Source organism: Mauremys reevesii, linkage group 1, assembly GCF_016161935.1.
Source record: "Mauremys reevesii isolate NIE-2019 linkage group 1, ASM1616193v1, whole genome shotgun sequence".
Classification (NCBI taxonomy): domain Eukaryota; kingdom Metazoa; phylum Chordata; order Testudines; family Geoemydidae; genus Mauremys; species Mauremys reevesii.
The window spans coordinates 354,368,410-354,393,290 of NC_052623.1; the positions used below are offsets into that span (position 1 = coordinate 354,368,410).

At 46.6% G+C, this 24,881-nt stretch overlaps 1 protein-coding gene across 1 annotated transcript; it reads left to right on the forward strand.

Annotated features, from left to right (window-relative positions):
* The first annotated feature begins 393 nt into the window (after positions 1 to 393).
* CEP41 (centrosomal protein 41) lies at positions 394 to 23,590 on the forward strand. Its single transcript, XM_039520019.1, has 11 exons — positions 394 to 486; positions 1,338 to 1,401; positions 5,835 to 5,882; positions 11,032 to 11,093; positions 12,272 to 12,341; positions 14,524 to 14,668; positions 16,849 to 17,015; positions 17,796 to 17,863; positions 20,324 to 20,438; positions 21,693 to 21,908; positions 23,390 to 23,590. The coding sequence occupies exons 1-11, from the start codon at positions 454 to 456 to the stop codon at positions 23,533 to 23,535; spliced, it is 1,134 nt and encodes a 377-aa protein (XP_039375953.1). The 5' UTR covers positions 394 to 453; the 3' UTR covers positions 23,536 to 23,590.
* The last annotated feature ends 1,291 nt before the right edge of the window (positions 23,591 to 24,881 follow it).

The window sequence follows — 24,881 nt, forward strand, 5'->3', positions numbered from 1 at the left end:
GCCCCCCCCCGGGGGGGGGGGGGCAATGGAGCGCAGCCCCGAGAGTGGAAGAGGTAGGGGCAATGGGGGGGCAGGGCGCAATGGGGGCCGTAGGGAGGACGAGCCGGGGACCGGGGCCAGCCGCGCGAGCCGCTCGTGGAGGGGGCGGGGTCCCCGGAGCGCAGGGCGCCCGCTGCGATTCTGCTGCGGCGCGAGACACCCGCCAGCCCTGGCGCGCGCCGGCCCGGCTGCACAATGCGGCCGGCGGCGGCGGCGTCCCGCGTTGCCAGGTTACCATTGATCGCTGTCAGCGCGTGCCGGGCCCCACCTCCCGCTCCCCGAGCAAGGGTAGATGTGATTGGTTCGGGGCCCGGCGGCCGGCCAATGGGCGGGCGGGTTGTTGGAGGGGGTTGCTCGCGGCGGAGGGGGCGGTGCTGGGGGGCTGGTGTCACGGCTCAGCTGCCAGTTTGAAAAATGTCGGGAAGGAGGCGCATCAGGGACCCGGAGGTGAGAGCGCGGAGCGGGGCGGGATCCCTGGGAGGAGGCTGGTCTGGGGAGGGGGCAGTGCTGGACCCGATCCTGAAGGGAGCGAGAAACGAATCCCCGGGGGGGGGGGCTGGTCCAAGGGGCAGCGCTGGATGATCCTGGCCGGGGGGGGGGGGGTGAGACCTTAATTCGTGGGAGGCCGGGAACAATCCCTGAGACCCGGGGGCTGGTCCTGGGGTTGGGGCTGGATGATCCTGGAGGGGGAGGGGTGAGAAATGAAGCCCCGGGGAGGGGGGGCGCTCAGTCAAGGGGGTGACGCTGGATGATCCCGAGAGGGGGGCCAGAGATGGAAGCACGTTCAGGCGGGAATCCCAGGGGTCCCTAGAGGAGCCGGGAGAGGTTTCTGGGGGGAGGAAGATGAAAATTGCCAGTGGGAGGGGGGGTGTTGGAGGGTGAATCCCCTGGGAGCCCCTGTGCTGCAGCCTCTTTGCATGGGTGGGGGGGGAGAGATTCTGTGTTGAGGTTTAAAAACTATACTGTGGGGGGATCCTGAAATGGAAATGGAGAGGTTAAAGGGTTTTCCTTCTTCTACCCCAGAACTAGGGGCCTTGGGGTGTTTCACCATCAAATAAGCTTCCAGCTGACTGAGGTACAGAGGCCATTTAAAATGAGTTCCGGCTTTCTCTGGCTGTAGTTACCTGTAGGGGATGTGGTGGCCCAGCTCTGTGTCCCCCTGTCCACATTTTTTTTCTACAGCTGTTTAAGGCCCTTCTGGAGAGACTGGTTGAAGCAGTCTCATGAAAGGGCTGCAGCACCTGCAGCCAATACAGGGCTACATAGTCAAGGCCTGTCTTTTTTCCCCCCCTAAACAGTGTTTGACCAAAAGAATTCCACAGAATCCTAAATATCAACACATAAAATCTCGCCTTGACACAGGTAAGTGAAAATATCGCCTTGTGTAAGACTCCACTAATCAGATGTCAAACTATACCAGCATATGTTATATTACACCTCTAACTGCCTGTGTTCAGCCAGCTATTTAAAATTTGCACTGAAATAACTTCAAATCTGTGGTCATAATTGGAGCCTCTCAACTGACTGTCATTGATGTCAGACTCCTGATGTAACAATGCTCAGTAAAATTAATGGGCCTGACTTTTCTAGTGTATCCTTTTTATAGAAGCTTTTGTTTTACCCCTGATTTGAAATTAAAGCTAGTGTTTTAAAGGCCGTTGTTAGATTTCCCCCTTCCATTTCCCCATCCTTTTCTTTGCTAATACAGAATTTTTTTTGTGCATTTCATGTGACTTGTCTGATGATTTTCTAATGTCTTAAATAATGAGGCATCCACTACTTTCCCTTGTAAATTATGCCACCATTGAAAAGGTGCCTGTTTTCCTGATTATACAACCTAAACTTTTGCTACTTTATTTTCATTCCACTGCAACTAGTTATACCTCATTGGACCATCCTAAGTTATTTTCTTGCTTTGTTTTTTGACCATTTGAATACGTGTAGATGTGTCATGTTGCCCTCTCCTCTATCTTAGCTGTCATTTAATAATCAGACTCTACCTATTGTTTGATGGTTCTTTAAAACTCTTGAGTTGTAGTCATAACACTAGTGTACATATGTGGTCTAGTTCAAACAGGCTTTATTTTGGGAAAGTTCTATGTATGGCATGTGTTAGAAGTTGCAGATCAGACTAGATAGATCACAATCATCCCTTCTAAAGTAAATGCACAACTGGGGGAGGGAGAGCAGGCGGGATGAGTTACCATGTGACTGACTATAGAAGTTATGATCATATATAATCTTTAGTTATTTATGTCCGCAAATTGCTGCCCAAACACTGATCATCATAACTCTCCCTGTGTGGTAGGTGAGCAAATATTTCCATTTTATGTTTGGGGGAAACTGAGGCACAGAGCACTTAAGTCATTTGCCCAAAATGTCACAGTGAATCGGAAACAGAGCTTGGCCTAAAACCTAGATCTCCTGATTCCTGGCCCTGTGTTTCAGCTTTTCATTTTCCTCTTCATAAGAACATAAAAATGTCCATACTGGGTCAGAGCAATAGTCCATCTAGCCCAGTATCCTGTTTTGTGATAGTGGCAAATGCCAGATGCTTCAAAGGGAATGAACAGAACAGGGCAGTCATGATGGAGAACAGGGCAGTCATGAAGTGATCCATCCCCTGTTATCCAGTCCCAGCATCTGGCATTCAGAGGTTTAGTGTCACCCAGAACATGGGGTTGCATCCCCGACCATCTTGGCTAATAGCCATTGATGGAACTGTCGTCCTTCTCTAGATTCTTAAGAATCTAACCTTGGTCCTTTTATCCTTTCCCATTATGAAATGTTATTGGATGTTGCTTCTAGGGCAGATACTCCCAAATGCATCTCCCTCAAATAAATATATGGAGATATACCTGTCTCCTAGAACTGGAAGGGACCCTGAAAGGTCATTGAGTCCAGCCTCCTGCCTTCTCTAGCAGGACTAAGTACTGATTTTTGCCCCAGATCCCTAAGTGGTCCCCTCAAGGATTGAACTCATAACTCTGGGTTTAGCAGGCCAATGCTCAAACCACTGAGCTATGCTAGAAATTATTAAATTATCACAATGTAAGAAACAAAACAGAAGGCAGGTAAAGAATGAACTAAATTCTAGGCTAAGGGGCTGGGTCTTCAATTTCTTCAGATTTTCCTGTGTTAAAAGGACCCAAGTTTCACACAGTTGCTTCTTGACCACACAATATTTCCAGTTAACAAATGCATCAAAGACTGAACTCTTTGACTTGGGTATGAGTGCCCTTTTTATTGACCTTTTCAGCCCATCTCAGACCTTGTCTTGGGAGCAAATCTAAAAATCTAACCTCATCTCCCAATTCTTTTCCTCCCCCACCTCATCTCTATTGTCTCAAATCGCACATCAGAACCTCCCAGAGACTTCCAGAATTAGGGCTTGTCTACATTGGCACTTTACAGCGCTGCAACTTTCTCACTCAGGAGTGTGAAAAAACACCCTCCTGAGGCGCAGCAAGTTTCAGCGCTGTAGACAGTGCACCAGCGCTGGGAGGTGGTACGCCCCTCGTGGAGGTGGGTTTTTTTAAGAGTGCTGCGAGAGCTCTACGTGACTACGCAAGCCATGTTAAAGCGCTGCCGCGGCAGCGCTTTAACGTTGCCAGTGCAAACTAGCCCTTAGTCTTCTTCTTGAGCCTCTTTTCACCTAAATCCCTATTTGTATCTTAATTGCTTTCTTATCTTAACTGTTGCAAATGCCCTGTTAATAGTCTTCCTTTCACTCCACTAAGGGATCTAGAATGCAGCAGCCAAGTTACACTGGAAACAGGACTATATTACTTAATCTTCAGTGGCTCCCTGTCTATCTCAGGATATGTCTACACTAGAAATGCTAAGTGCTTCTGTAGCACTGTAGTATAGATGCTCTCTACTGCAAAGGAAGGGGTTCTTCTGTTGCTGTAGTAAATCCACCTCTCTGAGAGGCAGTAGCTAGGTTGATGGATGAATTCTTCCATTGACCTAGCAATTCCTACTCCGTGGCGTTGGTTGGCTTAATTACATTGCACAGGGCATGACATTTTTCACAGGCCTCAGCAATGTAGTTAAGTCAACCTAACTTTGTAGTGTAGACCAGCCCTCAGGTTATGGCTCTGTCTACACTACAGATGCTACAGTGGCACAGCTATGGCACCGTAGTTTAGACACTTTTGCTATGGCGACGGAAACAGTTTTCCATTGCTATAGTTCAGGGGTAGGCAACCTATGGCACGCGTGCTGAAGGCAGCACGTGAGCTGATCTTCAGTGGCACTCACGCTGCCTGGGTCCTGGCCAGCAGTCTGGGGGGCTCTGCATTTTAATTTAATGTTAAATGAAGCTTCTTAAACATTTTAAAAACTTTATTTACTTTACATACAACAATAGTTTAGTTATATATTATAGACTTATAGAAAGAGACCTTCTAAAAACATTACAATGTATTACTGGCACGCAAAACCTTAAATTAGGGTGAATAAATGAAGACTCGGCACACCACTGCTGAAAGATTGCTGACCCCTGCTATAGTTAATCCACCCCCTCAAGAGGCAGTTTCTCTCTTCCATTGACCTAGTGGTGTCTACACTCAGGCTTAGGTCAACTTAACTACGTCTATCGGGGATGTGAATTTTTCACACCCCACGCAATGTACCTGGTTCGACCTACGTTTCAGGTGGAGACCAGACCTCTGAATGAAATTAAAAAATATTCTCCTGGTGGAGATCAGCCTTGCTCCATGTGACATAGTATAAACTGTGACTGTATCCGAGGAGCTCCAGACACTTAAGAATTGATTATAAACTATGTAGGTTATGGTTGTGCTTAACACACCTTGAATACTGAAAGACAGAGTTCCTGCCCAGGAAACCTTAGACTCTAAATTGAGATGTAAAACATCTAAGCTTCAACCCCTCTGTGAGATGGGGTAAGTAGTATTGGGAGAAATTCTGATTCATTAATTGGTGTAAATCAGGAGTAACTCTGGAAGTCAAGGAGGGTACTCTGCATTTACACTGGGGTAACAGAGCAGCCTCTTTCCCAGTAATATTTACCCCATGTCACAGAGTAATGAGAGAGAAAACGGCTTAGAAGTAGGGGTCAGAGCCAGGGACAGAACCCCAAAATTGTGACTCCCAGTCCCCTCCTTTGATCACATGGTAGATGTCCCAAATAACATCCTTTGTAAAGATCACTTCTCCATTCTGCAAAGCATTGCCAAAACCACATGTGCTTTTAATAGGCAGGGGAATTCTGGGTGGAACCAGTAGGCTGCAGACAAGCCCTCTCAGCGCTTTTAAGCGTGCTGCTGTTTTGGTTGGCAGGCTGTCCATGCTTTTGTATCACTTGACTGCAAATTCTGCTAATAAATTAAGTGGAATGCTCCCTGGCTTCCTGCATAGCAGTTAAACACACCCTTTCAAAATAAGGTTGTGCAAAACAATTTGCTAGCCACTGATCTTCCCAAAGGCAACCTCCTCCCAAGTATTTACAGGCTTGGACCTACTGAGCACTGCCCATTCCATGGATGCTTGCCTGAGTCAGTTCAGCCCGTTCTCTGTCTGATCTGGCTGTTAGCTAGACTTCTCATCATGAGAGATGGCTATTAAGAGGAGAAACTCCTTCCTTGTTTCTTTTTGGTATTGGATGGGCTTATCATGGTAAGGGAGGTGCTGGTGCAAGCATCGCTTCTCCCAGAGTTGCTAGGCTGCTAGAATCCAGTCTTTCCCCTTTATAAGTGTTTAAGCATTCAGGTTATGAAAACTTGTATTATAAAAACAATCTGTTACAAAGTGCTTGTTCTCTGTTGTAGGAAACAGCCTGACCAAATACATTGAGAAATTGGAAGAGATCAAGAGAAGTGAGTAACGTATGGGGAGTGGAGGTTAACTCAAGGGGTTTGTTGAAAGGTGCACAGCGAATCCTGGCCCCTTCGTTTTGGAAGCAAGTGGTGTAATCTGCTCTTGGGACCTGTGCCCAAGTCCCATTAACTATAAATGGGTGCTGTGAGCATTCAGAGGGTGTGGTGCAGAGATAGTGTACCATAATCTCTTTTAGATATCTACCCTGTTTCTGCATCGAGCAGTGTGATCACCAAAATCCTTTACAGTTAGGCTTTTAAATAAAGCACCAGAGCAAAGAGTTCTGGGAGCTCATCCAGAAACAGTAAGTTGCCTGGTGCACGTCGCATTACTGAGGACAAATGAGGATAAATTGTGGGAGGGCGGACCCAAGTACAAAGAATTCAGCAGATGGAAAAGACCAGTTCAGGACTGGCTTGGTGATGAGGGATCTTGGTAGGCCCATACTGTTCCTGTGGTGCTGTAGAAAGCTATCTACATTTATTCCTAAAGCCACCCTGCTCAGACTTGGAAGGACGTGTGATATTTATGAGAGATAAACTACTATTTTTAGGCTGTATGTTGGCTTGCTCTCGCTTCTCCCAATATCTTGGAAATTGTCTTTTCTTCTTCTCCCTCAAACTATAATACACCTCTACCCTGATATCACGCTGTCCTCGGGAGCCAAAAAATCTTACCGTGTTATAGGTGAAACCGCTTTATGTCGAACTTGCTTTGATCCGCGGGAGAGCGCAGCCCCCCCTCCCCCGGCGAGCACTGCTTTACTGCATTATATCCGAATTCGTGTTATATCGGGTCACGTTCTATCGGGGTAGAGGTGTAATTCCTTCTCTCTTCTTCTTTCCTGCCCTTGCTTTTCTGGATTATCTGTACACCACGGCCGAAGGTGACATCACACACACTTGGACAGGTCTGCCAATGACCTTCTATCTGGTAAAGGCAGTGTTAGGGATGATAGACAGACTGTTCCCCAGGAGAGGTACGATGCAATTTGTATTAACCATAGTCAACCTAAGTTGATTGTAAATGGCACAACTAAAAGACCTCCCTCTACAGGAACTATCGATAATATCTTTATAGAGTTAAATGGCTTTTGTTTCTACTTCAGCTGGTTGTGTGCTTGAATTTGAGGCCTTGTTTCTGGTCTAGTTAGACTTTTAACAGGACACTTGGTTAAAATATAAATGAGCCATGTTCATCCCTGTGTAATCCCACTGAAGTCAGTGGTGTTATTATGGGGTGAATTTGCCACAGCATATCTTAACTCTTTAGATTTTGAAGCGATGAAACCCTAACTACTCACCACTTAGTATCTCTCTGTTGCATTTCACTCAGTTTTGCCAGTGAAACTAGACTAGTCACTGTCACTTTCTATTTCTAGTCAGTTTTGCTTTCTTGTTCTCAATCTCTAGCACTGCTATTAATGCATGGGAAGGCAGGAAAATTATTTAAATCCAAAGAACCCTGCTTTTATTGAGAGGTGAAGAAAAAGGTCACAAAATGCTACGGTCATTAGGATTTTGTATGCTCATTGTCAGAGTTTTTTAAAACTATTTTATGCTGTTCCTTTAACATCATAAAGTTCAAATTACAAGGGAGATCACGTATCTGAAATACAAAAGTGTTTGTAGCTGAGTTGGTAAAAAAAAATGTTCTTTCACTTTTTGCTCCCTCTTCTTTGTTTTTAGTTGTGAGTCTCTTGGTAAAATGAAAAGGAAAATTATCTTGTTTCACGATATTCTTTGTTGATCAATTGACTAAGATTTCAGTATGTAAAAAGCAGTGGCAATCCAGTGGTATCTCTACCACAAATCTTGTTGTGTTGCTGCCTTCAGTTTTAAACTGTGCTGTGAATCTAATTTCCTTTTGTGCTGAAGGCTTCTTGTTTAAATCCCAATTCTAGAGTACAGTAGAGGTTTTCTCATCACATTTCTGCTGAATGGGCACCTTGTGTTCCTGGGCAATTTAGAAACTTTTTTCCCCTTGATTTCTCATGGATAGATGACACCAGTTGGACACAACATCAGATGCCTAGTACAGTCAATTCTCTGTCTCTTGTGTAACTTGAGAGAGTCAGATTCAATACTGTAAGCCTGCTGGAAAATCAAAACTGATAAGATAGCTAAAACTCTGATTTTAGTCCTTTGAAGCAGAGACTTGAGAGAAGCTGCTGCAAGATCTGATCCATTCTTAAATATATATTGCTTCACTCATTGCCGAAGCCCAGGGAAACAGGGCTTTGGAAATCTTCAGCAGGACAATTACAGTTTAATACCAGATCCTTGATTCATAATGTCAGAAAATCCAAATGGATCTTCCGAGTCAGAGCCAGGTACGTAATGTTGATATTGCAATGAGAAGCAGCATTTTTCTGAGCTTTCTGCTGTTCAGTGTAAGTCCCCAACAAAATATTTGATATGATTTGCTCCAATTCAGATACAGATTTGGTAAAAGTGATAGTCCTATGAGCTCATGCTAACTGCTAGGGAATAGAACTAAGTCGTAATGATTTGTGACAGCTGCTTTTTTTGTAAATAAACCTGATTTGAAGAAGATTAAACACCATCCAGTAGGTGCAATGCTTAATTATTAGTCATTAGGATACAAAAAATAAGGATCCGTTGACTTTTATAAATCAGTCTTCAAAACCTTTTTCTTAAACTATAATTGGGCTTTATCTTCACTTCTTTCATCCAGACAACTGAACTGAGGGAGGGGTTATCTCAGAGCCATGGCTGGGGATCTCAGCCTTGGGAGACAAATGACATTGGCCTTAGGGGTTTTGAGTTTTGTTGCATCAGGCAAGAGAAGCAAGCTGTTCAGAAGAAAGATGTTTCTATTACTCGTGAGTCATATTTGTGTTTAGGACACTGGCTAATAAGAATGGGGGTGCAGGAGGTGGATTAATGGTCTAAGCATAAGGCTTGAAACATCTAATCTCTCTGGAACCACAGTGGTCATCCCAGTCTTTCATATGTCCAAGTAGGGTGACCAGATGTCCCAATTTTATAGGGACAGTACCGATTTTTGGGTCTTTTTCTTATATAGGCGCCTATTACCCCACCACCACCACCACCATCGTCCCGATTTTTCACACTTGCTGTCTGGTCACCCTATGTCCAAGGCAGCTCATTTCACAGGATTTAGCTTATGTGCAGATCTTTCATATGAAACTTTATAACCAAGGTTTTGAAGGCACGTTAATGGATCCCATGGTCACCTTTGTAAGAGGGTTTCACACCTGTATTTTTTTTTCTGGTCTACTTTGGTACAGACCAATATGGGGCACTTAGCAGCTAGTAATTACTCTCCATGTTTTAACAGATCCTGTGTAGGGCAGGATGCTGAATTTGTGGACTCTTCCTGCTCTAGAGTAGTGGAAATGGCTCAGCCAAATCTCCCCGAGGAAGTGTGTGTTTGAGAGTAAGGATAGAGAATGTTTCAAATTGTCTATGCAAAAGCTGGTGAGGGGTCTGTTTTATGTGACCTTCAGGCTGAAAGGTGCCCTGGAGACTGAAGTTTTCCTAGCCACAGGGCAATTATAGACACTGGCAATGCAAGACTTCTCCCCACTCCCACTCCATATGTAGCCAGGACCTATAGATTGTGAGGGGAGATCAGTCTCCATGGCCCACTTAGGAGGATGCCAGCAAGAGAGCTGACTAGTACTAATTCTGTTGGTGATATTGTGTGTTTGCTGGGATCTGGATTGAGACCCAGCAAACTCCTTCACATAAACCATGGAATAGTCCACAGATGGTAGCAATTTTAAGTCCCTAGCAGCCTGGATTTGATAAAGGGTCTGCATTCCATTATCAGTCCCCAGCTAGAGTGAGATTTCTGGGACATGTTCTTAAAATGATTAACATTCTTCTGTGGTGTAGTAAAGGAATGGAGGAATGATTGGACCTATTTTGGTTCTCTTAAAGGGCTACAGCGCATAGAGTATGGAGGAGGGAAAGAAACATGGGTTTTGAGTGTTTAAAAAGTTGTGCGCACAATCTTTTGTAACAGTTGCAGATCCTAGAGACGGTAAAGCCTTATTAGGACATCTGGTGCATCCCCCCTGCCAGTGCACGGTTGTTCCGTACTGGACCATCTCCAGTGCTCTGTCCTGTCTAGCTGTAAATGCCCCCAAGGAATGAGGTTTCTACAGCTTCACTTGGGAGACTTTCACATCCTAACAGATTCACATCAAGAAGTTCTTCCTGATATTCATCTTACATTTTCCTTTCTTACCTTTACCCCGCTACTCCTCTTGTATTGCACTAAATAATTTCTTCACTCCTTTGTGTGGAGGCTTCTCTGTCCACTGATACATTGCCCCTCTTAGCCATCTCTTAGCCAGATGATCTATATTTAGCTCTGTTAATCTTTCTTCATAAGTCAATCCCTCTGATCACTTTTGTTGCTGTTTGAGCGCCTTCCTAGTCCTTTCGTACAATTAGTCCAATATAATTCTGGTAACAAGGGTTCCAACCCTGAATGCGGTATCCACATCAGAACTGTATAATGTTCACTTGTCTGTACTCCAGTTCCTCGCGAGAATCACACTCCTCTGTAAATAGTCATACTGACATAACCAGTGGGGTCCCAGATTTGACTTTTATTTAAAATAAAGTAGGAAGACCTGAAGCATTTTCACCAATCAATTATAGTATGCAAATTGTTACTTGTACACAGCAGTTTCTTAAACTTAGACCCATTCCCTGGCTCAGAATGCTTATGATCTAACTCTGCTATAAACAATGCATGGGATAAAAATTTAGGTCGTAGGGACATTGTCTGTAGCTTAAGAGGCTTTGCAGCAGCAATGGGTTTGAAACCGAACAGCAGAGGAGATTAGCACACCAAAGTTAATGGGGGACTTGTGGGGAAGGAGTCTAACTGGCGCAGTGTCCTTTCTTGTCATACCTGCCAGAGGAGTGATGAATTTGTGAACTCTTCCTACTCTGGGGTAGTGGAAACCTCCCTCAAGAAATGTGTATTTAGAGTAAGTAGGACAGGATCTGTCCTAGGTCAGCAGCCTGTGTCACCCAGAAATTCTAGTCTTTTTATAGGTTGGGATAATGGCTCTCACTAATTCTCATCATTTTGATGCTGTGAATGGACGTGGGAAAATACATACTTACTCTCTTTTTGTTAAAGATTACAGATACAAAAAAGATGAGCTGTTCAAGAGGCTGAAAGTGACAACTTTTGCCCAGCTGGTACGTATGACTATTTTCCAGCTGGCTTCTGAAAACTGCCTGCTTGTGATTAGGTTCTTGTTAGCGCCACTCTAATATTGTGTCTAGTGTTATTTTTGTTGCACTTGAAGCTTTTTCTGGAGAGCAGGCTGTTGCCATTGTTCCCCTCTACACACTTGTTTTTTATATAAAGTAAATCACTTAAGCCATAACTTTTAGAGGTGCTGAGCACCCTTCGCTGCAACTGAAGTCAGTGGAAACTGAGTTGTCAATACTTATATGGAGTGTCCGAATTAGTGAATGCTGTAGAACACTCAGTTCTGCCCATCTGTAAAATGGGTTTGTAATAATAATGCTCCCTTCGTAAGGTGCTTAGAGATTCTCTAATGAATGGGTCTGTATAAAATATCACTTGAATGTGATCTGCTAGTGGTTTAAACAAAGCAGTCACCGCATGACATCATAACTCTAAAAGGCTGGAGCGTTGTTATGTTTAGAGGTTTCTGTGTGTTTCTTTGTGAAAAAATGCAACATACCAATGAAGCAAAATATTGAAAAATGAAACAAAGAATGATCAGAAATTACAGAAGCCAGAGAGCATGGGCGAAGGTAACTACTAAAAACCTGAAAGGGATGATTCCTTCCCCTCCCCTTCCTAAAGTAGAACATAAATTTGCTCTGGTAGAGGCCCCCTCCTTCAGCCATTATATATGATTAGTTCCACTGCCTTCAATAGGATCACATGTATGAGAACGGCTTGTAGGGTTGGCCCCTAATTTATGAATGCATTATATTGTATTAAATAAGGCATCTTGCACGGTTGCAGATTAATGCTGTAACTCTTTCGCTAAGCTAGTGAGGGCTCTGCAATGCGTAGATCACAGCATAGAGGTAACGTTCTCTAAATGTCAGAACATGCTATAATCTTTATTACATTTGATTTTTTTTTAAGGGATACTTCTATGGACTATCGGGGGTCTCTTCATTCTAAAGCCAAGTGGCTTTTTGTTTTAATTAAGATGTGAGACCTCTGTGTGACGTGGGGGCATGGAGTCACATTCGAGACCTCGTACCAACAGAGGGGATGTCCTCACTCCCTGTGTTCTGATGCGCAGAATGCTCGGATTATTTGAAAAGCCAGCGCTGCTGCCCCCGCTCCAACAAGACACTTGTACCAGGTTTATTATTGTTTCCTACAGGTCATCCAAGTTGCTTCTCTATCTGATGAAACATTAGAAGTGTCAGCGGAGGAGATCCAAAAGCTGGAAGGTACTGTAATGATATTTATTGCAGGGATGATGAGACACGCTGGATCCCAGCAAACTCACTTGACAACTTGCTGAATTTTGTCTAATTGGAGAGAGAAACAGTTCAGTTTTTAGTCTGCAGCCGTTTTGCCTTGGGCTATGAGCTCAGTAAGCTAAGCAGGTTTGGATCTGCTCAGTTCTTGGATGGGAAACTTCCCACTATGGCACTCTTGAGAGTAGTGTTGATGGCCCCAGTACATGGCCCTTTTATTACTGAAGCAGGTATTGCTTTTTGGATAATACTTAGAATGGAGGTCCTGAACCATTAATGAGCACATGGCCTCTTCTAGAAAGTGTAGGTGCTGGCGCTACTATTGTGATCATAATTCTCTGGTACAGAATGTGTTTGGCTGATTTCCCTGGTAGTTTCTATTGGATACGTGCGTCTTTACACTCTTCCTTTCAAGCTTCCTTTAAAAAACAACAACAAAGAAACAGAGCATCCACCCAACCCCCTGTTCTTCTGTCTAGTGTTGCAGCTTGCCATAGGGGGCAACATTTCGGTAATGGGAGAAGGATCTTTATATCTACAGTAACTCCTCGCTTAACGTTGTAGTTATGTTCCTGAAAAATACAACTTTAAGCAAAACCATGTTGAGCGAATCCAATTTCTCCATAAGAATTCATGTAAATAGGGGTAGTTAGATACCAGGGAAATTTTTTTCACCAGACAAAAAACTATATATTATATAGATATACACACAGTATACGTTTTAAACAAATATCAGAGAGGTAGCCGTGTTAGTCTGGTTCTGTAAAAGCAGCAAAGAATCCTGTGGCACCTTATAGACTAACAGACGTTTTGCAGCATGAGCTTTCGTGGGTGAATACCCACTTCGTCGGATGCATTCACCCACGAAAGCTCATGCTGCAAAACGTCTGTTAGTCTATAAGGTGCCACAGGATTCTTTGCTGTTTTAAACAAACAATTTCATACTGTTCACAGCTATGATGATTGTGAAGCTTGGTTGAGGTGGTGAAGTTAGAGGGTGGGATATTTCCCAGGGAATGCCTTGCTGCTAAATGGTGAACTAGCACTCGGCTGAGCCCTCAAGGGTTAACTCATTGTTAATGTAACCTCTCTCACTCTACAAGGCAGCAGGAATGGAGGGGAGGGGAGACAGCATAGCAGACAGAGACAGACACGCACCTTGTGTGTGGGAGAGAGAGACAGATGCACACTGCCCCTTTAAGTAAGCTGACCCACTCTTAAGTGCATTGTCTTTTTAAGTGGATCAGGAAGTTGAGACAGCAGCTGCTGCCCCAAGCTCTCTCTGTCTCTCTCCCTCCGTGTCCCCACCCTGCTCTATATGGAGAAGGGGTAAGTGGGATGCAGGAGCAGGGGGGAGGGGGACACCCTGACATTAGCCCCCTTCTTCCCCCCCCCCCCTCCCCAGCAAGCAGGAGGCTCTGGGGAACAGCTCCAGGCAGAGGGCAGGAGCAGCACATGGCAGTGGGGGGAGGGACAGCTGCAATTGCTAGCCTGCTGGGCAGCTGCTGCACAGGGAACTTAGGGGAGCGGGGAGCTGATGGTGGGGTCGGGGGAGCTGCCGGTCCACCCTGGTTCCAAGCCCCCACCAGCTAGCTCCAACGGGCTGCTCTTCCTGCAAGCAGTGGACAAAGCAGGAGGCTGCCAAACGACATTAGAAGGGACCATTGGGCAACTTTAAACGAGCACTTTCCCTACTAGATAAGCAACGTACCAATGAAACAATGTTAACTGGGACGACTTTAAGTGAGGCGTTACTGTACTAGGAATGGGCCTGACTTATAAAATCCAGGTCTAGATGTGAAATTCTCCCGGTGTTCTGAGATATCTGGCTCCTGGCTTCGATTTGGCCCATTACAGAGATGGAGTACTAACTGTAAAATTTAGACACAGGTCCAAATCTCTCCCAAGTTCAGCCATGCTGAGATCTGGGGTTTGGTTGAGGACCAGTGCCTAGATTTTGTTTGTTTGTTTTTAATGACTCTTTGGGATCCTCTGAGAGAGCATCGTGTCTTAAATGTAAGGGAGTAATAACAAGCACCAAATCCTGCAGCACACATGTTTCCGTGAATAGAATTTAGTCTTTGAGTTTACAAATATGTGAGTCATTCATCCACAAGCAACTTACTTTTCCATTACCTTTTTGCCCGTTTAGATGGTGATACTGTTATTTCAGAGACTGATGCTGAGCTCACAGCTGGGACTAACGGGAAAGGAAGCCCCACGGAGAAGCCAGCCAGTCCAGTCCTGTTCATAAACAACACAGGAGCAGGGGAATCGTATCGGTCTACTCTGCAGAGGTACCTGACAGCAATGCACAAAGAATGGCTTTCCTCCCCCACCCACTATATTCCTCCTATTTCCCCACCAACTGTGGTACACTCCACCTGTCACTTCCAAATGTCTCGTCTAAGAAGTCTCAGTCTTTCTAGTACTGTAGATGGCTGTTTTCATGAACCTGTTATCAATTAACAGCTAATCCCAGAGAGATCTCAAGTGACTCGGACACCATCTTTTGTCAGAAGCATTTGTTTGCAAATAATTCATTGTTGCACTTCTAGTCATTGCAGAATGTCCCCAGTAGCATATTAGGTTTGGAGTTAGAAATCTGCAGTTCTGGTCTCCCATGTTTAAGAAGGATGAATTCAAATTGGAACAGGTTCAGAGAAGGGCTACTAGGATGATCCAAGGAATGGAAACCCTGTCTTATGAAAGGAGACTCAAAGAGCTTGGCTTGTTTAGCCTAACCAGAAGAAAGCTGAGGGGGGATATGATTGCTGTCTGTAAATATATCAGAGGGATAAATATCAGGGAGGGAGAGGAATTATTTAAGCTTAGTACCAATGTAGACACAAGAACAAATGGATATAAACTGGACACTAGGAGGTTTAGACTTGAAATTAGACAAAGGTTTCTAACCATCAGAGGAGTGAAGTTCTGGAACAGCCTTCCAAGGGGAGTAGTGGGGGCAAAAGACATATCTGGCTTCAAGACTAAGCTTGATAAGTTTATGGAGGGGATGGTATGATGGGATAGCCTAACTTTGGCAATTAATTGATCTTTGACTATTAGCAGGTAGATATGCCCAATGGCCTGTGATGGGATGTTAGATGGGGTGGGATCTGAGTTACTACAGAGAATTCTTTCCTGGGTGCTGGCTGGTGAGTCTTGCCCACATGCTCAGGGTTTAACTGATCGCCATATCTGGGGTCGGGAAGGAATTTTCCTCCAGGGCAGATTGGCAGAGGCCCTGGAGGTTTTTCACCTTCCTCTGCAGCGTGAAGCATGGGTCACTTGCTGGAGGATTCTCTGCACCTTGAGGTCTTTAAACCACGATTTGAGGACTTCAATAACTCAGACATAGGTTAGGGGTTTGTTACAGGAGTGGGTGGGTGAGATTCTGTGGCCTGCATTGTGCAGGAGGTCAGACTAGATGATCATAATGGTCCCTTCTGACCTCAAGTCTATGAGTCTATAATGCCACAGGCTTGGGGTTGCAGTGGGAGGCAGAGCTTTTCAGGTTTGAATTCTGGCCTTAATGGTAGTGACTGGAAGCTGTTACCATCTGGCAGCTGTCCAGTGACCGACCTGAAATGAGATTGTGTGACTCAGTCCAAATCCTGCTGTTCAAGAATCTGCATCACAAACTGCCACCACCAAACTGAAATTAATGTGTCCTTGTTGATGGTCTTAATGGAAGTGCTAGTGATTGGACCATGGAAATTGAGCTCTTTTCTTTTCTAGATGTGGTCCCTTCCAGGTCTGAGGCATATTAGAAAGAAGGTAGGAGGTGAATCTTGTACCACCACTACCCATAGCTTGTCTGGCTTAATGGAGGATTTGATCTCCAAGGCTGTCAGGCTGGTACCTTGTGTATCTTGGCTATCAATCAACTTATCTCAAATAGGACCCAGTGGTATCATCACCATGTAGATCTTCACTCTCGAGCATCTCATCTCCAGCTTAGTGATGGCATGCACAATATCTGCAGCATGCTGCTTGCAGAGAATAGGCAAATAATTTACTGTGGGTGGACTACCAAAATCTCCATTTTGGTAACCTACTGAAGTACTAGAACTTTTAACCAATCTCCCCTTAGTAAATGATGCAGCACAATCTTTCGGAAAACCTTCTGCAAAAGTTGCCTTGCTGTGTTTCAGAGGTACCGAGTACTCCCAGGCCAGACACTGGAGCTGTGGAGTGCAGAACCTCTGAAAATAAATACCCTAGATTTTTTAAGAAGAAATCGTAAGGAAAAATTGGAAAATCTGACCTCTAGCTGTTCACTTGACTCCTTAAGTTTATTAATGAATTTTGAAGAAAGGTGGCAATATCCTTTTCAATAGTCTTATGTAGTAACTTGTCGTGTTAGATTGTGAATAGATCAGAAAGAAACTGAAATCCTGATCTTAATACAGAGGAACAGAAGTGCTTCGAGAAGGAGATTTTGCATCATAATCCGCTTTCTTTCCTTTTGTAGTGTGATCAGTGGTGTCGGTGAGCTAGACATAGACAAAAGCCTGCGGAAGAAACCTGATGCTAATGCTAAAGACACTAACGCTAAAGACAAACCTTACCCCGACTGCCCGTTCCTGCTGCTTGACGTACGAGATCGAGATGCGTATGACCAATGTCATATCGTTGGAGGTAAGGGAGGGGAACACTGCAGGAGTCTCTGAACCTCGATCAGTGTCAGCTGCTTGCATAATACGTTGAACACGTCTTGCCCCAAAGACGGGCCCCAATGAATGCAGCAGAAGCAATGTTATTTCAATCCGTATTCTGGTGAGTCCCATGCACAGTCCTGCCTGGGTAACTGGTACCGCGAGTACAAACTGCCTAGGCAAGGGAGAGTGAAGAGTGGCTGCCGATTGATCCATACTCAGCAACATACAGCCTGTGTCCCCTGACAGCTGAGCCCAGCCCTGACACTGTCCTTTCCCAGCTGATGGTGAGGTGGGCTTGTGGAGTGTGAGCTCCAGTCTGTTGAGAGCCAAGATCAGGATGCAATAATTGTGCCTCACAATCCCCGTCTGGCTCCAGGTTGTCAGATATTGACATAGCCTGTCCCTGCAAAATGAAAATCGAGACAACCTCAGTGTCTGCGATAGGAAAACGAAATAAACCAACATAAGCAGGAAAGGAAACTGGCGGGGTGGGATATGAGGGGGGATGATGGGTGGACTCCTTAGCTTGAGAGACCCCAAAGACATTGTCTCCACTATTTCTCCCAAGCAGCCACTCTTACATCCTCTCCTCCTCCCTTCCCAAAGCACCTGGGCAGGAGAAGGGAGGAGCCGAGCTGAAATTAACCCTTTCTTCACTGCGAACCAGGCCTCTGTACTCTGACAGGTCCTAGTCAGGTCACTTCATCTAGGCTCTTTGGTAGGTGTTCATTCCTAACCCCTTTTTCTCTTGTATCTGCAGCTCACTCCTACCCTATCGCAACGCTGTCTAGAACCATGAACCCTTATACGAATAGCATTCTGGAATACGTATCCTTTTTAAAGCGTGGGTGCTCTGGAGTGTCAGTGTTTTGACAAAGGAACTCCATGACTTCTGCATTGCCTGAACACAGAGCCAACTCCTGCTCCCAGTACATTCAATGGGAGTTTATCTGGGACTTCAAGGGGGGCACGATGGGGTCCTCCCATGCTGATGGTGATATTCCTGATGTTAGGGGTCTGTGTTACAGCTGTAAGAAGCAGGTGCGAAGCACTTGTTGTTTGCAAAGCCCATTGACTGCGGTGGGAGCTGTGTGCGCACTGCAGCTCTCAGGATCAGACCATTTTGTGCTGATGTGTGGGCCAAGATTTGAACAGCTTGGACGGCTACTTGCTGCTGGTGTTGAGGTGTCGCACGCTTTGGCCGAGGCATTAAACGGCGCTCCATTGGCTTTCCCACGGCAGGGGTCAGCCTTTCTCTGGAGACTTTAGGATGAAGTGGGCACTACCCCAGGCTACTGACTTCCATGCCCACAGGGGGAAGGGATGGCTGCGTGTAGACCTCACTCCTTACTGCCAACTTCTGTGTTTCTGCATTAACCAGCAGAAGGGTGGTGGCACAAGTCAGATTGGCAGGTACCTTGCGGATTTTCCCCTTCCTCTGCAGCCTGGGGTATGGGCCAGTTGCTAGGAACATCTGGATATCTCTCACTAAATCAATTCCCTGCCATTGCAAGGACCTTGGGCACTAGTGCATCTTGGTCCCTCCTGTTTGCTGCCTGTGGCACACAATGGTTTAGTCTCCTGAGGGCTGTAATACTTTGGTCTAACTCTGGTTGTTGGTCTGAGTGTGGCAGAGGCTGGATGGCGTCGATGGCCGGTGATATACAGGAGGTCAGACTGGGTGATCTGGTGGTCCCTTCTGGCCTTAAATTCTGTGGGCTTGTTTACACTTGAAATGCTACAGTTTAGACCAGGGATCTCAAACTCAAATGACCACAAGGGCCATTTGAGGACTAGTACATTGGCCCGAGGACCGCACAAATGAGGACTGACACAGACACCCCTGCTGCCCCCGGCCCCACCCCACTCCACCCCTTCCATGAGGCCCCGCCCCTACCCCACCTCTTCCCACCCCTTCCCCGCCCCCATTCCAACCCCTTCCCCAAAGTCTCCACCCCAACTCCGCCCTCTCCCTGCCCCTATTCCCACCCCTTCCCCAAATTCCCACCCCTGCTCCGCCTCCTCACCTGAGTGTGCGGCTCCTCCCGCCTCCCTCCTGGAAAGTGTTTGGTGGTGCGACGCGCCTGGAGGTAGGCAGAGGAGCCAGGACGCGGCGTGCTGTGCGGGGGGGGAACGCCAGGTGAGGGGAGCTTTGCAGCTGCAGGAAATACCTCGAGGGGGACAGGGGGCCACGGGGAGCTTGGCGGGCCGCAGCAAATAACTCTGCGGGCCGTGTTTGAGACCCCTGGTGTAGATGCTACCTACGCATAGGTAATCCAGCTCCCCAAGAGGTTGTCTTAACTCCGTTTCCCAGTGGTGTGGATTTTTCACACCCCGAGCGGTGTAACTTTTTAGTGTAGACCAGGCCTATTACTCTCAGGGCTTGAGCCCCCAGCATGCGAAAGTGATTTTTGCCTTTCCTTGACTAAGAGTCCCATCCACTTGCAAAACTAGACTCAGTGGGGGTGGGGGAAGCATTCCAGCTTGGTAATAGGCAGCTAGTTGAGAGTTCAAGCCCAAACCTTTTGGCTGCCTTCAAATCATAGATTAGTATTGGAAGACTCAAAGGAGGACCAACCCCAACTAAATCATCGCAGCCAGGGCTGTCAATCTGGGCCTTAAAAACCTCTAAGGAAGGAGATTCCACCACCTCCCTAGGTAACCCATTCCAGTGCTTCACCACCCTCCTAGTGAAATAGTGTTTCCTAATATCCAACCTAAACCTCCCCCACTGCAACCTGAGAACACTTCTCCTTGTTCTGTCATCTGCCACCACTAAGAACAGCCGAGCTCCATCCTCTTTGGAACCTCCCTTCAGGTAGTTGAAGGCTGCTATCAAATCCCCTCTCACTCTTCTCTTTTGCAGACTAAACAAGCCCAGTTCCCTCAGCCTCTCCTTGTAAGTCATGTGCCCGAGACCCCTAATCATTTTCGTTGCCCTCCGCTGGACTCTCTCCAATTTGTCCACATCCCTCCTGTAGTGGGGGGACTAAAACTAGACGCAATACTCCAGATGTGGCCTCAGGAGTGCCAAACAGAGGGGAATAATCATTTCCCTTGATCTGCTGGCAGTTGTCCTACAAATGCAGCCCAATATGCCATTGGCCTTCTTGGCAACAAGGGCACACTGCTGACTCATATCCAGCTTCTCATCCACTGTAATCCCCAGGCTAACCATGTCAACTTGTCTCTGCCACTTATGTAGCATCAAGAAGATGACATCAGACATCAAATTCATGTTAAGTTTAATACAAAATATACAGGATCTTTAACATCTCTGCCTACCAGAAAAATGCTCATGGGAAGATTATCATCCTGTATGATGATGACGAGAGACTAGCCAGCCAGGCTGCCACTACCATGTGTGAGAGAGGCTTTGAGAACTTGTTCATGTTATCTGGAGGTGAGGGGGATTTCCTTTTGCATCATAAATGTGGGAACTTGGCTTAAAATTGAGAGTTGGGGGCGAGGCTTGCCTGAATTAAATGATGGAGCTAAATACATGGCTCTGCCTGTGTGTTACAGTCCTGGCCAACAAAACCATGGCTGTTCCAGTCTTCGGCCTCTCTTAGCTAGAGACTGCCATCCATTTGGCTTGGCTTTGGCAAGTGTCTCCTAGGCTTTGTCGGCATTGAGGATTTTAAGGAATTCTCTCACTCGCTGGGAGTGCTAGACTGCAATGTTCTTACCCCTGTGACATCCAGCCCTGCTCAGACCAGGTCAAGAGCACGTGGGATCTTTTTAAAAAACCACGCTGATATCTGGTCTATACCAAATGCTCCCACTTGTCTAGGGCTGGTGGAAGAACGCCCTGCACATACTGCTGCTCCTGCCATTGCGAGCACCGCTGGAGAGTAACCGTGGGAATAATCTCTGATATCCTTGGTGTAAACACGGGTTGGGGGGATAATATGTGATCATGCAACTTGTTTTCACGTGCCCTACAATAGGTCATTCTTTAACCCAAGTCACCAGTGGTGAAAGGCTGGTGTCAAATCCATCCCACCACTGAGACCCCACTTTGATGCCACGATTTATAGTATCAACACTATGTAAATAGCTTTTACCAAGAACATCCAGAGACATGCAGCCTCTGTGTGTGCTAAGCAAATCTGAAGGGCCCATCGCTTCAGGATCTAGGAAAACTGGCGGAGGTTGGCTCTCTTAGCTTCATTAACATCCCTTATATCAGTACCCTCCTGAAGAGCGTGTATGATAAGATGGAGGTGGGGGACACTTGGACTTTTCTTTTCCTTTTTCATGCTTTGCATTATACATTTTTATTCCCTAAATATGCTGCAGTCTCCACAGCCCTTTGGAGAGCCTGCATCTTGTAGCTGCTTCACGAGACTTGCTGCTCCCAAGGGCAAACTCTGGGAGCTAATCCTGCAATGTGCTGAACCTCCACAACTTCCACTGAAACCTGTGGCAGTCGAGGGAGCTCAGTACCTCTTGGAATATGACTCGAAATGCACCAGCAGTTGAGAAGAATGACCTCTATATAGGTGTCTCCTGAGCCTCACCCAAGTTCAGAGGAGTCCTATCAGTAGCTCTGCTCCTGTCACTTGTGATCAGGAGGTGAAAGTTAATTCAAGAGTCTGACCAATCACTGCAAATAATTGGTGATCACTAACCATATGATCTGTATTGTCTCCAGGCCTGAAGGTCCTTGCACAGAAGGTGCCTGAAGGGCTGGTCACTGGCTCATTCCCAGTGTCTTGCCAGTTGGCAACCTACACTGGATCTGCCCGGAAAAGGGCCACCCCAAGAGAGACACCCGCACGTGCTGAGAATAAATGGAGATTTACTGCAGAAGATCTACAAAAGATAGAATACTACCTGGAAGAGGAGCAGATCCCCTCAGATACTGCCAGTAAGACCCCTTGACAAACAATGGGACTGTGCCTTCAAAATCCCCTGAGCTCGCTACAGCACCACTTTATACCAGATCGCTGAGGAAAGAAAGTGCTTTTTCATACTGACCAGGGACTGTAGGCTAGAACCTGTGCCCTAATGTGCCATGCTGATCCCATTGTGGACAGGGGCTTTTCTGTGTGTATGTACAGAGCACCAAAACTCCCACTGAAGACAATGGAAGCTTTGCCTGAGTAAGGACTTCAGGATTTGTCCCATAGACTATTAAAAATAATCCAGGGGATTGGAAGGCACGTGCCGCACTGCATAGTACCTGTGAGGCCTTATGACAATTTCCTGGTTTTCGCAGTTCATCAGGCCTTTTACTAAAACACTGCCGTATCACTTCTCCTCCAGCTACTTGCCGCACTAGTGAAAGGCCTGTGTGGGTGTAGGGATGCTGGGGGGCAGCAGATCAGCAGGGTGTCTATCTTTCAGATTGCTGTCTGTGCTCTGCAAGGAGCATCCCCAGCCCGCTCCCGAGCGTCAGAGAGGATTAAACCTTCCTAATGGCAGTGATGAGGGGACACCGTGCGGGATTTAGCGGCCCCAGAATGGTGTGGGAGGGTTTCCTGGGGAAAGGTGATGAGCCAGGCGCAGACTGTGTGGGTGGTAACAAGCATAGCCCCACCATCACCTCAGACCCTCTGTGCAGAACGTCTTTCATCCCTTCCGCCTCCCGAATGCAGGTGTAACCCGACAGACCCCGGTCGTTGGCAGGCGGGATTGAACCTGGGACCTTAGTGCATGAGCCTCTACTGCATGAGCTAAAGGCCAACTGGCTGTTAGCTAAGGCTGTAGAACAGACTCATTAATCTCTCCAAGCGAGCTTGATGCCACTAGATGGGACAGAACCCCACACTCAGTAGGTGTGTGGGTTACACAGGCAGGCTGCCTCGCCTTAATGCTGGCATTGGGCAGGCTTGGGGCTGTAGTGTGGTGTGATAGGTCCAGCTCTCTCAGCGCTGGGCCTGCATAGTCCACACACACAGCCTGTCTCTCAGGGTATGGCTGCACGGCGGTTAAAAACCCGCAGCTGGCCTGTGCCAGCTGACTCGGGCTCTGGCTCCCGGGGCTGCTTAACTGCCTGAGCTCTGCAACCCTCTCGCTTCTCAGGGTCCTAGAGTCCGGGCTCTAGCTGAGCCCAAACATCTCCACTGCAGTTAAACAGCCCCGCGAGCCCAAGTCTGGACACAAGTGTCTGGACGTTCCCTCTGTGGCAGGCCGCTGGCTCTTTGAGGGAGCGTGAAAGGTCTGTTATGTACCTGGGCTGTATCTCTGCCTGAATGGACACAGTTAAAAACAACATGGCATGTTGTATCTGCACCCCAGCATCTCCCATCAGCCCCAACCCGGCTATCAGCAAAGGAAAACAAAACCCTTTTGTCTGATTGTCTGTTCAGCACAAAATCACACGAGTTTTTGTTCTTCTTCCCCCAGGCCGTCTCAGCCGTGCTTCCTCAGGCCGAGATTCCAAGGCGACGGCTGTACGGAGCACCCAGAACCTCCCCACCGCCAGCCCAGCTGGCTCCCTCGCCACCCGCTCCTTCAGCAGCAGCAGCCTCCAGAACAAGCCCTGGAAGTAAAGACAGTGTCTCTTTCACTTGAATAAACGAATGTCCCGGTTCTGGGAACCCCTGATCAGTACATCCCATTTGTCATTTTAGGAAGCTGCAAAGAGGAAAAATAAACCCATGATCTAACAATGGCAAGAGGGGTGGGGTGCGGCAGGCTGACATTCAGTAGAAGAAGTAAAGGTATAACTTTCCAAGACTGATCTAAAGGGATAAAGTTGTTTTGTGAAAATGAACTTTTCCCCGAAGTCCCTGACCCACAGAAGTGGGTACATGAAATCTGTAACTTTAAAAAATGCCAGTGGAATCTGTGTTCTTAGAAAATATTCCCCCTGGGGTCTGGGATCTTAGTAATGCAGCTCTGTGCTAGCACGTGAGCACCCGAAAGATGAATAGACCAGCCGCTGTCTGTAAACAAAAGTCTTGATGTTTAGCTGAAATGGAGCCAACGAATAGCACAACTGGTGACAAGTGAGCAAGATGCCAAAAACACCTTTTTTAACTGTCCAAAGTGTTTGTAATAAGGGCATTCTTGTAAAGAATGTACAGAATGATGTTTCACCTGACAGGGCCCTTTATCCACAGTACTATTTACAACATATTTTTGCATTTGAAACCTTTCACCCAGTGGCGCCATGAGTACTTGGTCTCTGTTCTGTGTTCCAGGCTATGGTATAGTGCTCTGGTTCTGAGCGAAGCTACGTTACAATGTGTTTCTTGGTTTGTAAATGAGATTAGAAGATAACTTTGGGCATGATGCTGAGATGGGCTGAGCAAAACTCCGATTGACTTCACTCACAGCAGGAGCCGACTCATCCGGCTTCAGTCTCTCCTGGTGAATTTCTTCTTGCAGAGCCAGGTTGCTGGTGACTGGAGTAGCAAAGAGAACCACAGAGTGACTCTGGGGGAATGTCCTGGTCCTTTGTGGTGATATTTTCCTTGTGACATTGCAGTGCTGAGTGAACTGATCACACAATGATCTTTCGTGAGGTCTTTGTCACAGCCCTTCAATGTCAAGCCTTCCTGTCATTGTCTGGTGTCTCCCAGCCATTCTTCTCAACACAGTGTTTTCTGCTTCCATCTTGGTGGCTGAGCATGAGGGTGTTCCTGGATGCTTGGAAGGAGCCTGGCTACTCCAGCCAGTTTGGTCAGTGAGTTGCTTTCTGCTGAGTCGTGTGTCGGGACGATATAGGGCGCGCGAGATGAACAACGCTCATTCGCTCTGCCTCAGACCAGACTCCCACCTGGCATGTGGGTCTCAGTAATGCACACAACTATTCGGAGCTACAAGCTGAAGATTGCTGGTCTAGACAGTCTGAAGGGCAGATGGTCATGAGCCTGCTTTCCACGATGCATAT

Excerpts from the sequence above, each read along its gene's own strand:
- CEP41 (XM_039520019.1), top strand. The coding sequence starts at position 454 with ATGTCGGGAAGGAGGCGCATCAGGGACCCGGAG. Across the intron at positions 5,883-11,031 it reads ATTGGAAGAGATCAAGAGAA|ATTACAGATACAAAAAAGAT; the intron begins GTGAGTAACGTA and ends TTTTTGTTAAAG. Across the intron at positions 14,669-16,848 it reads TATCGGTCTACTCTGCAGAG|TGTGATCAGTGGTGTCGGTG; the intron begins GTACCTGACAGC and ends TTCCTTTTGTAG.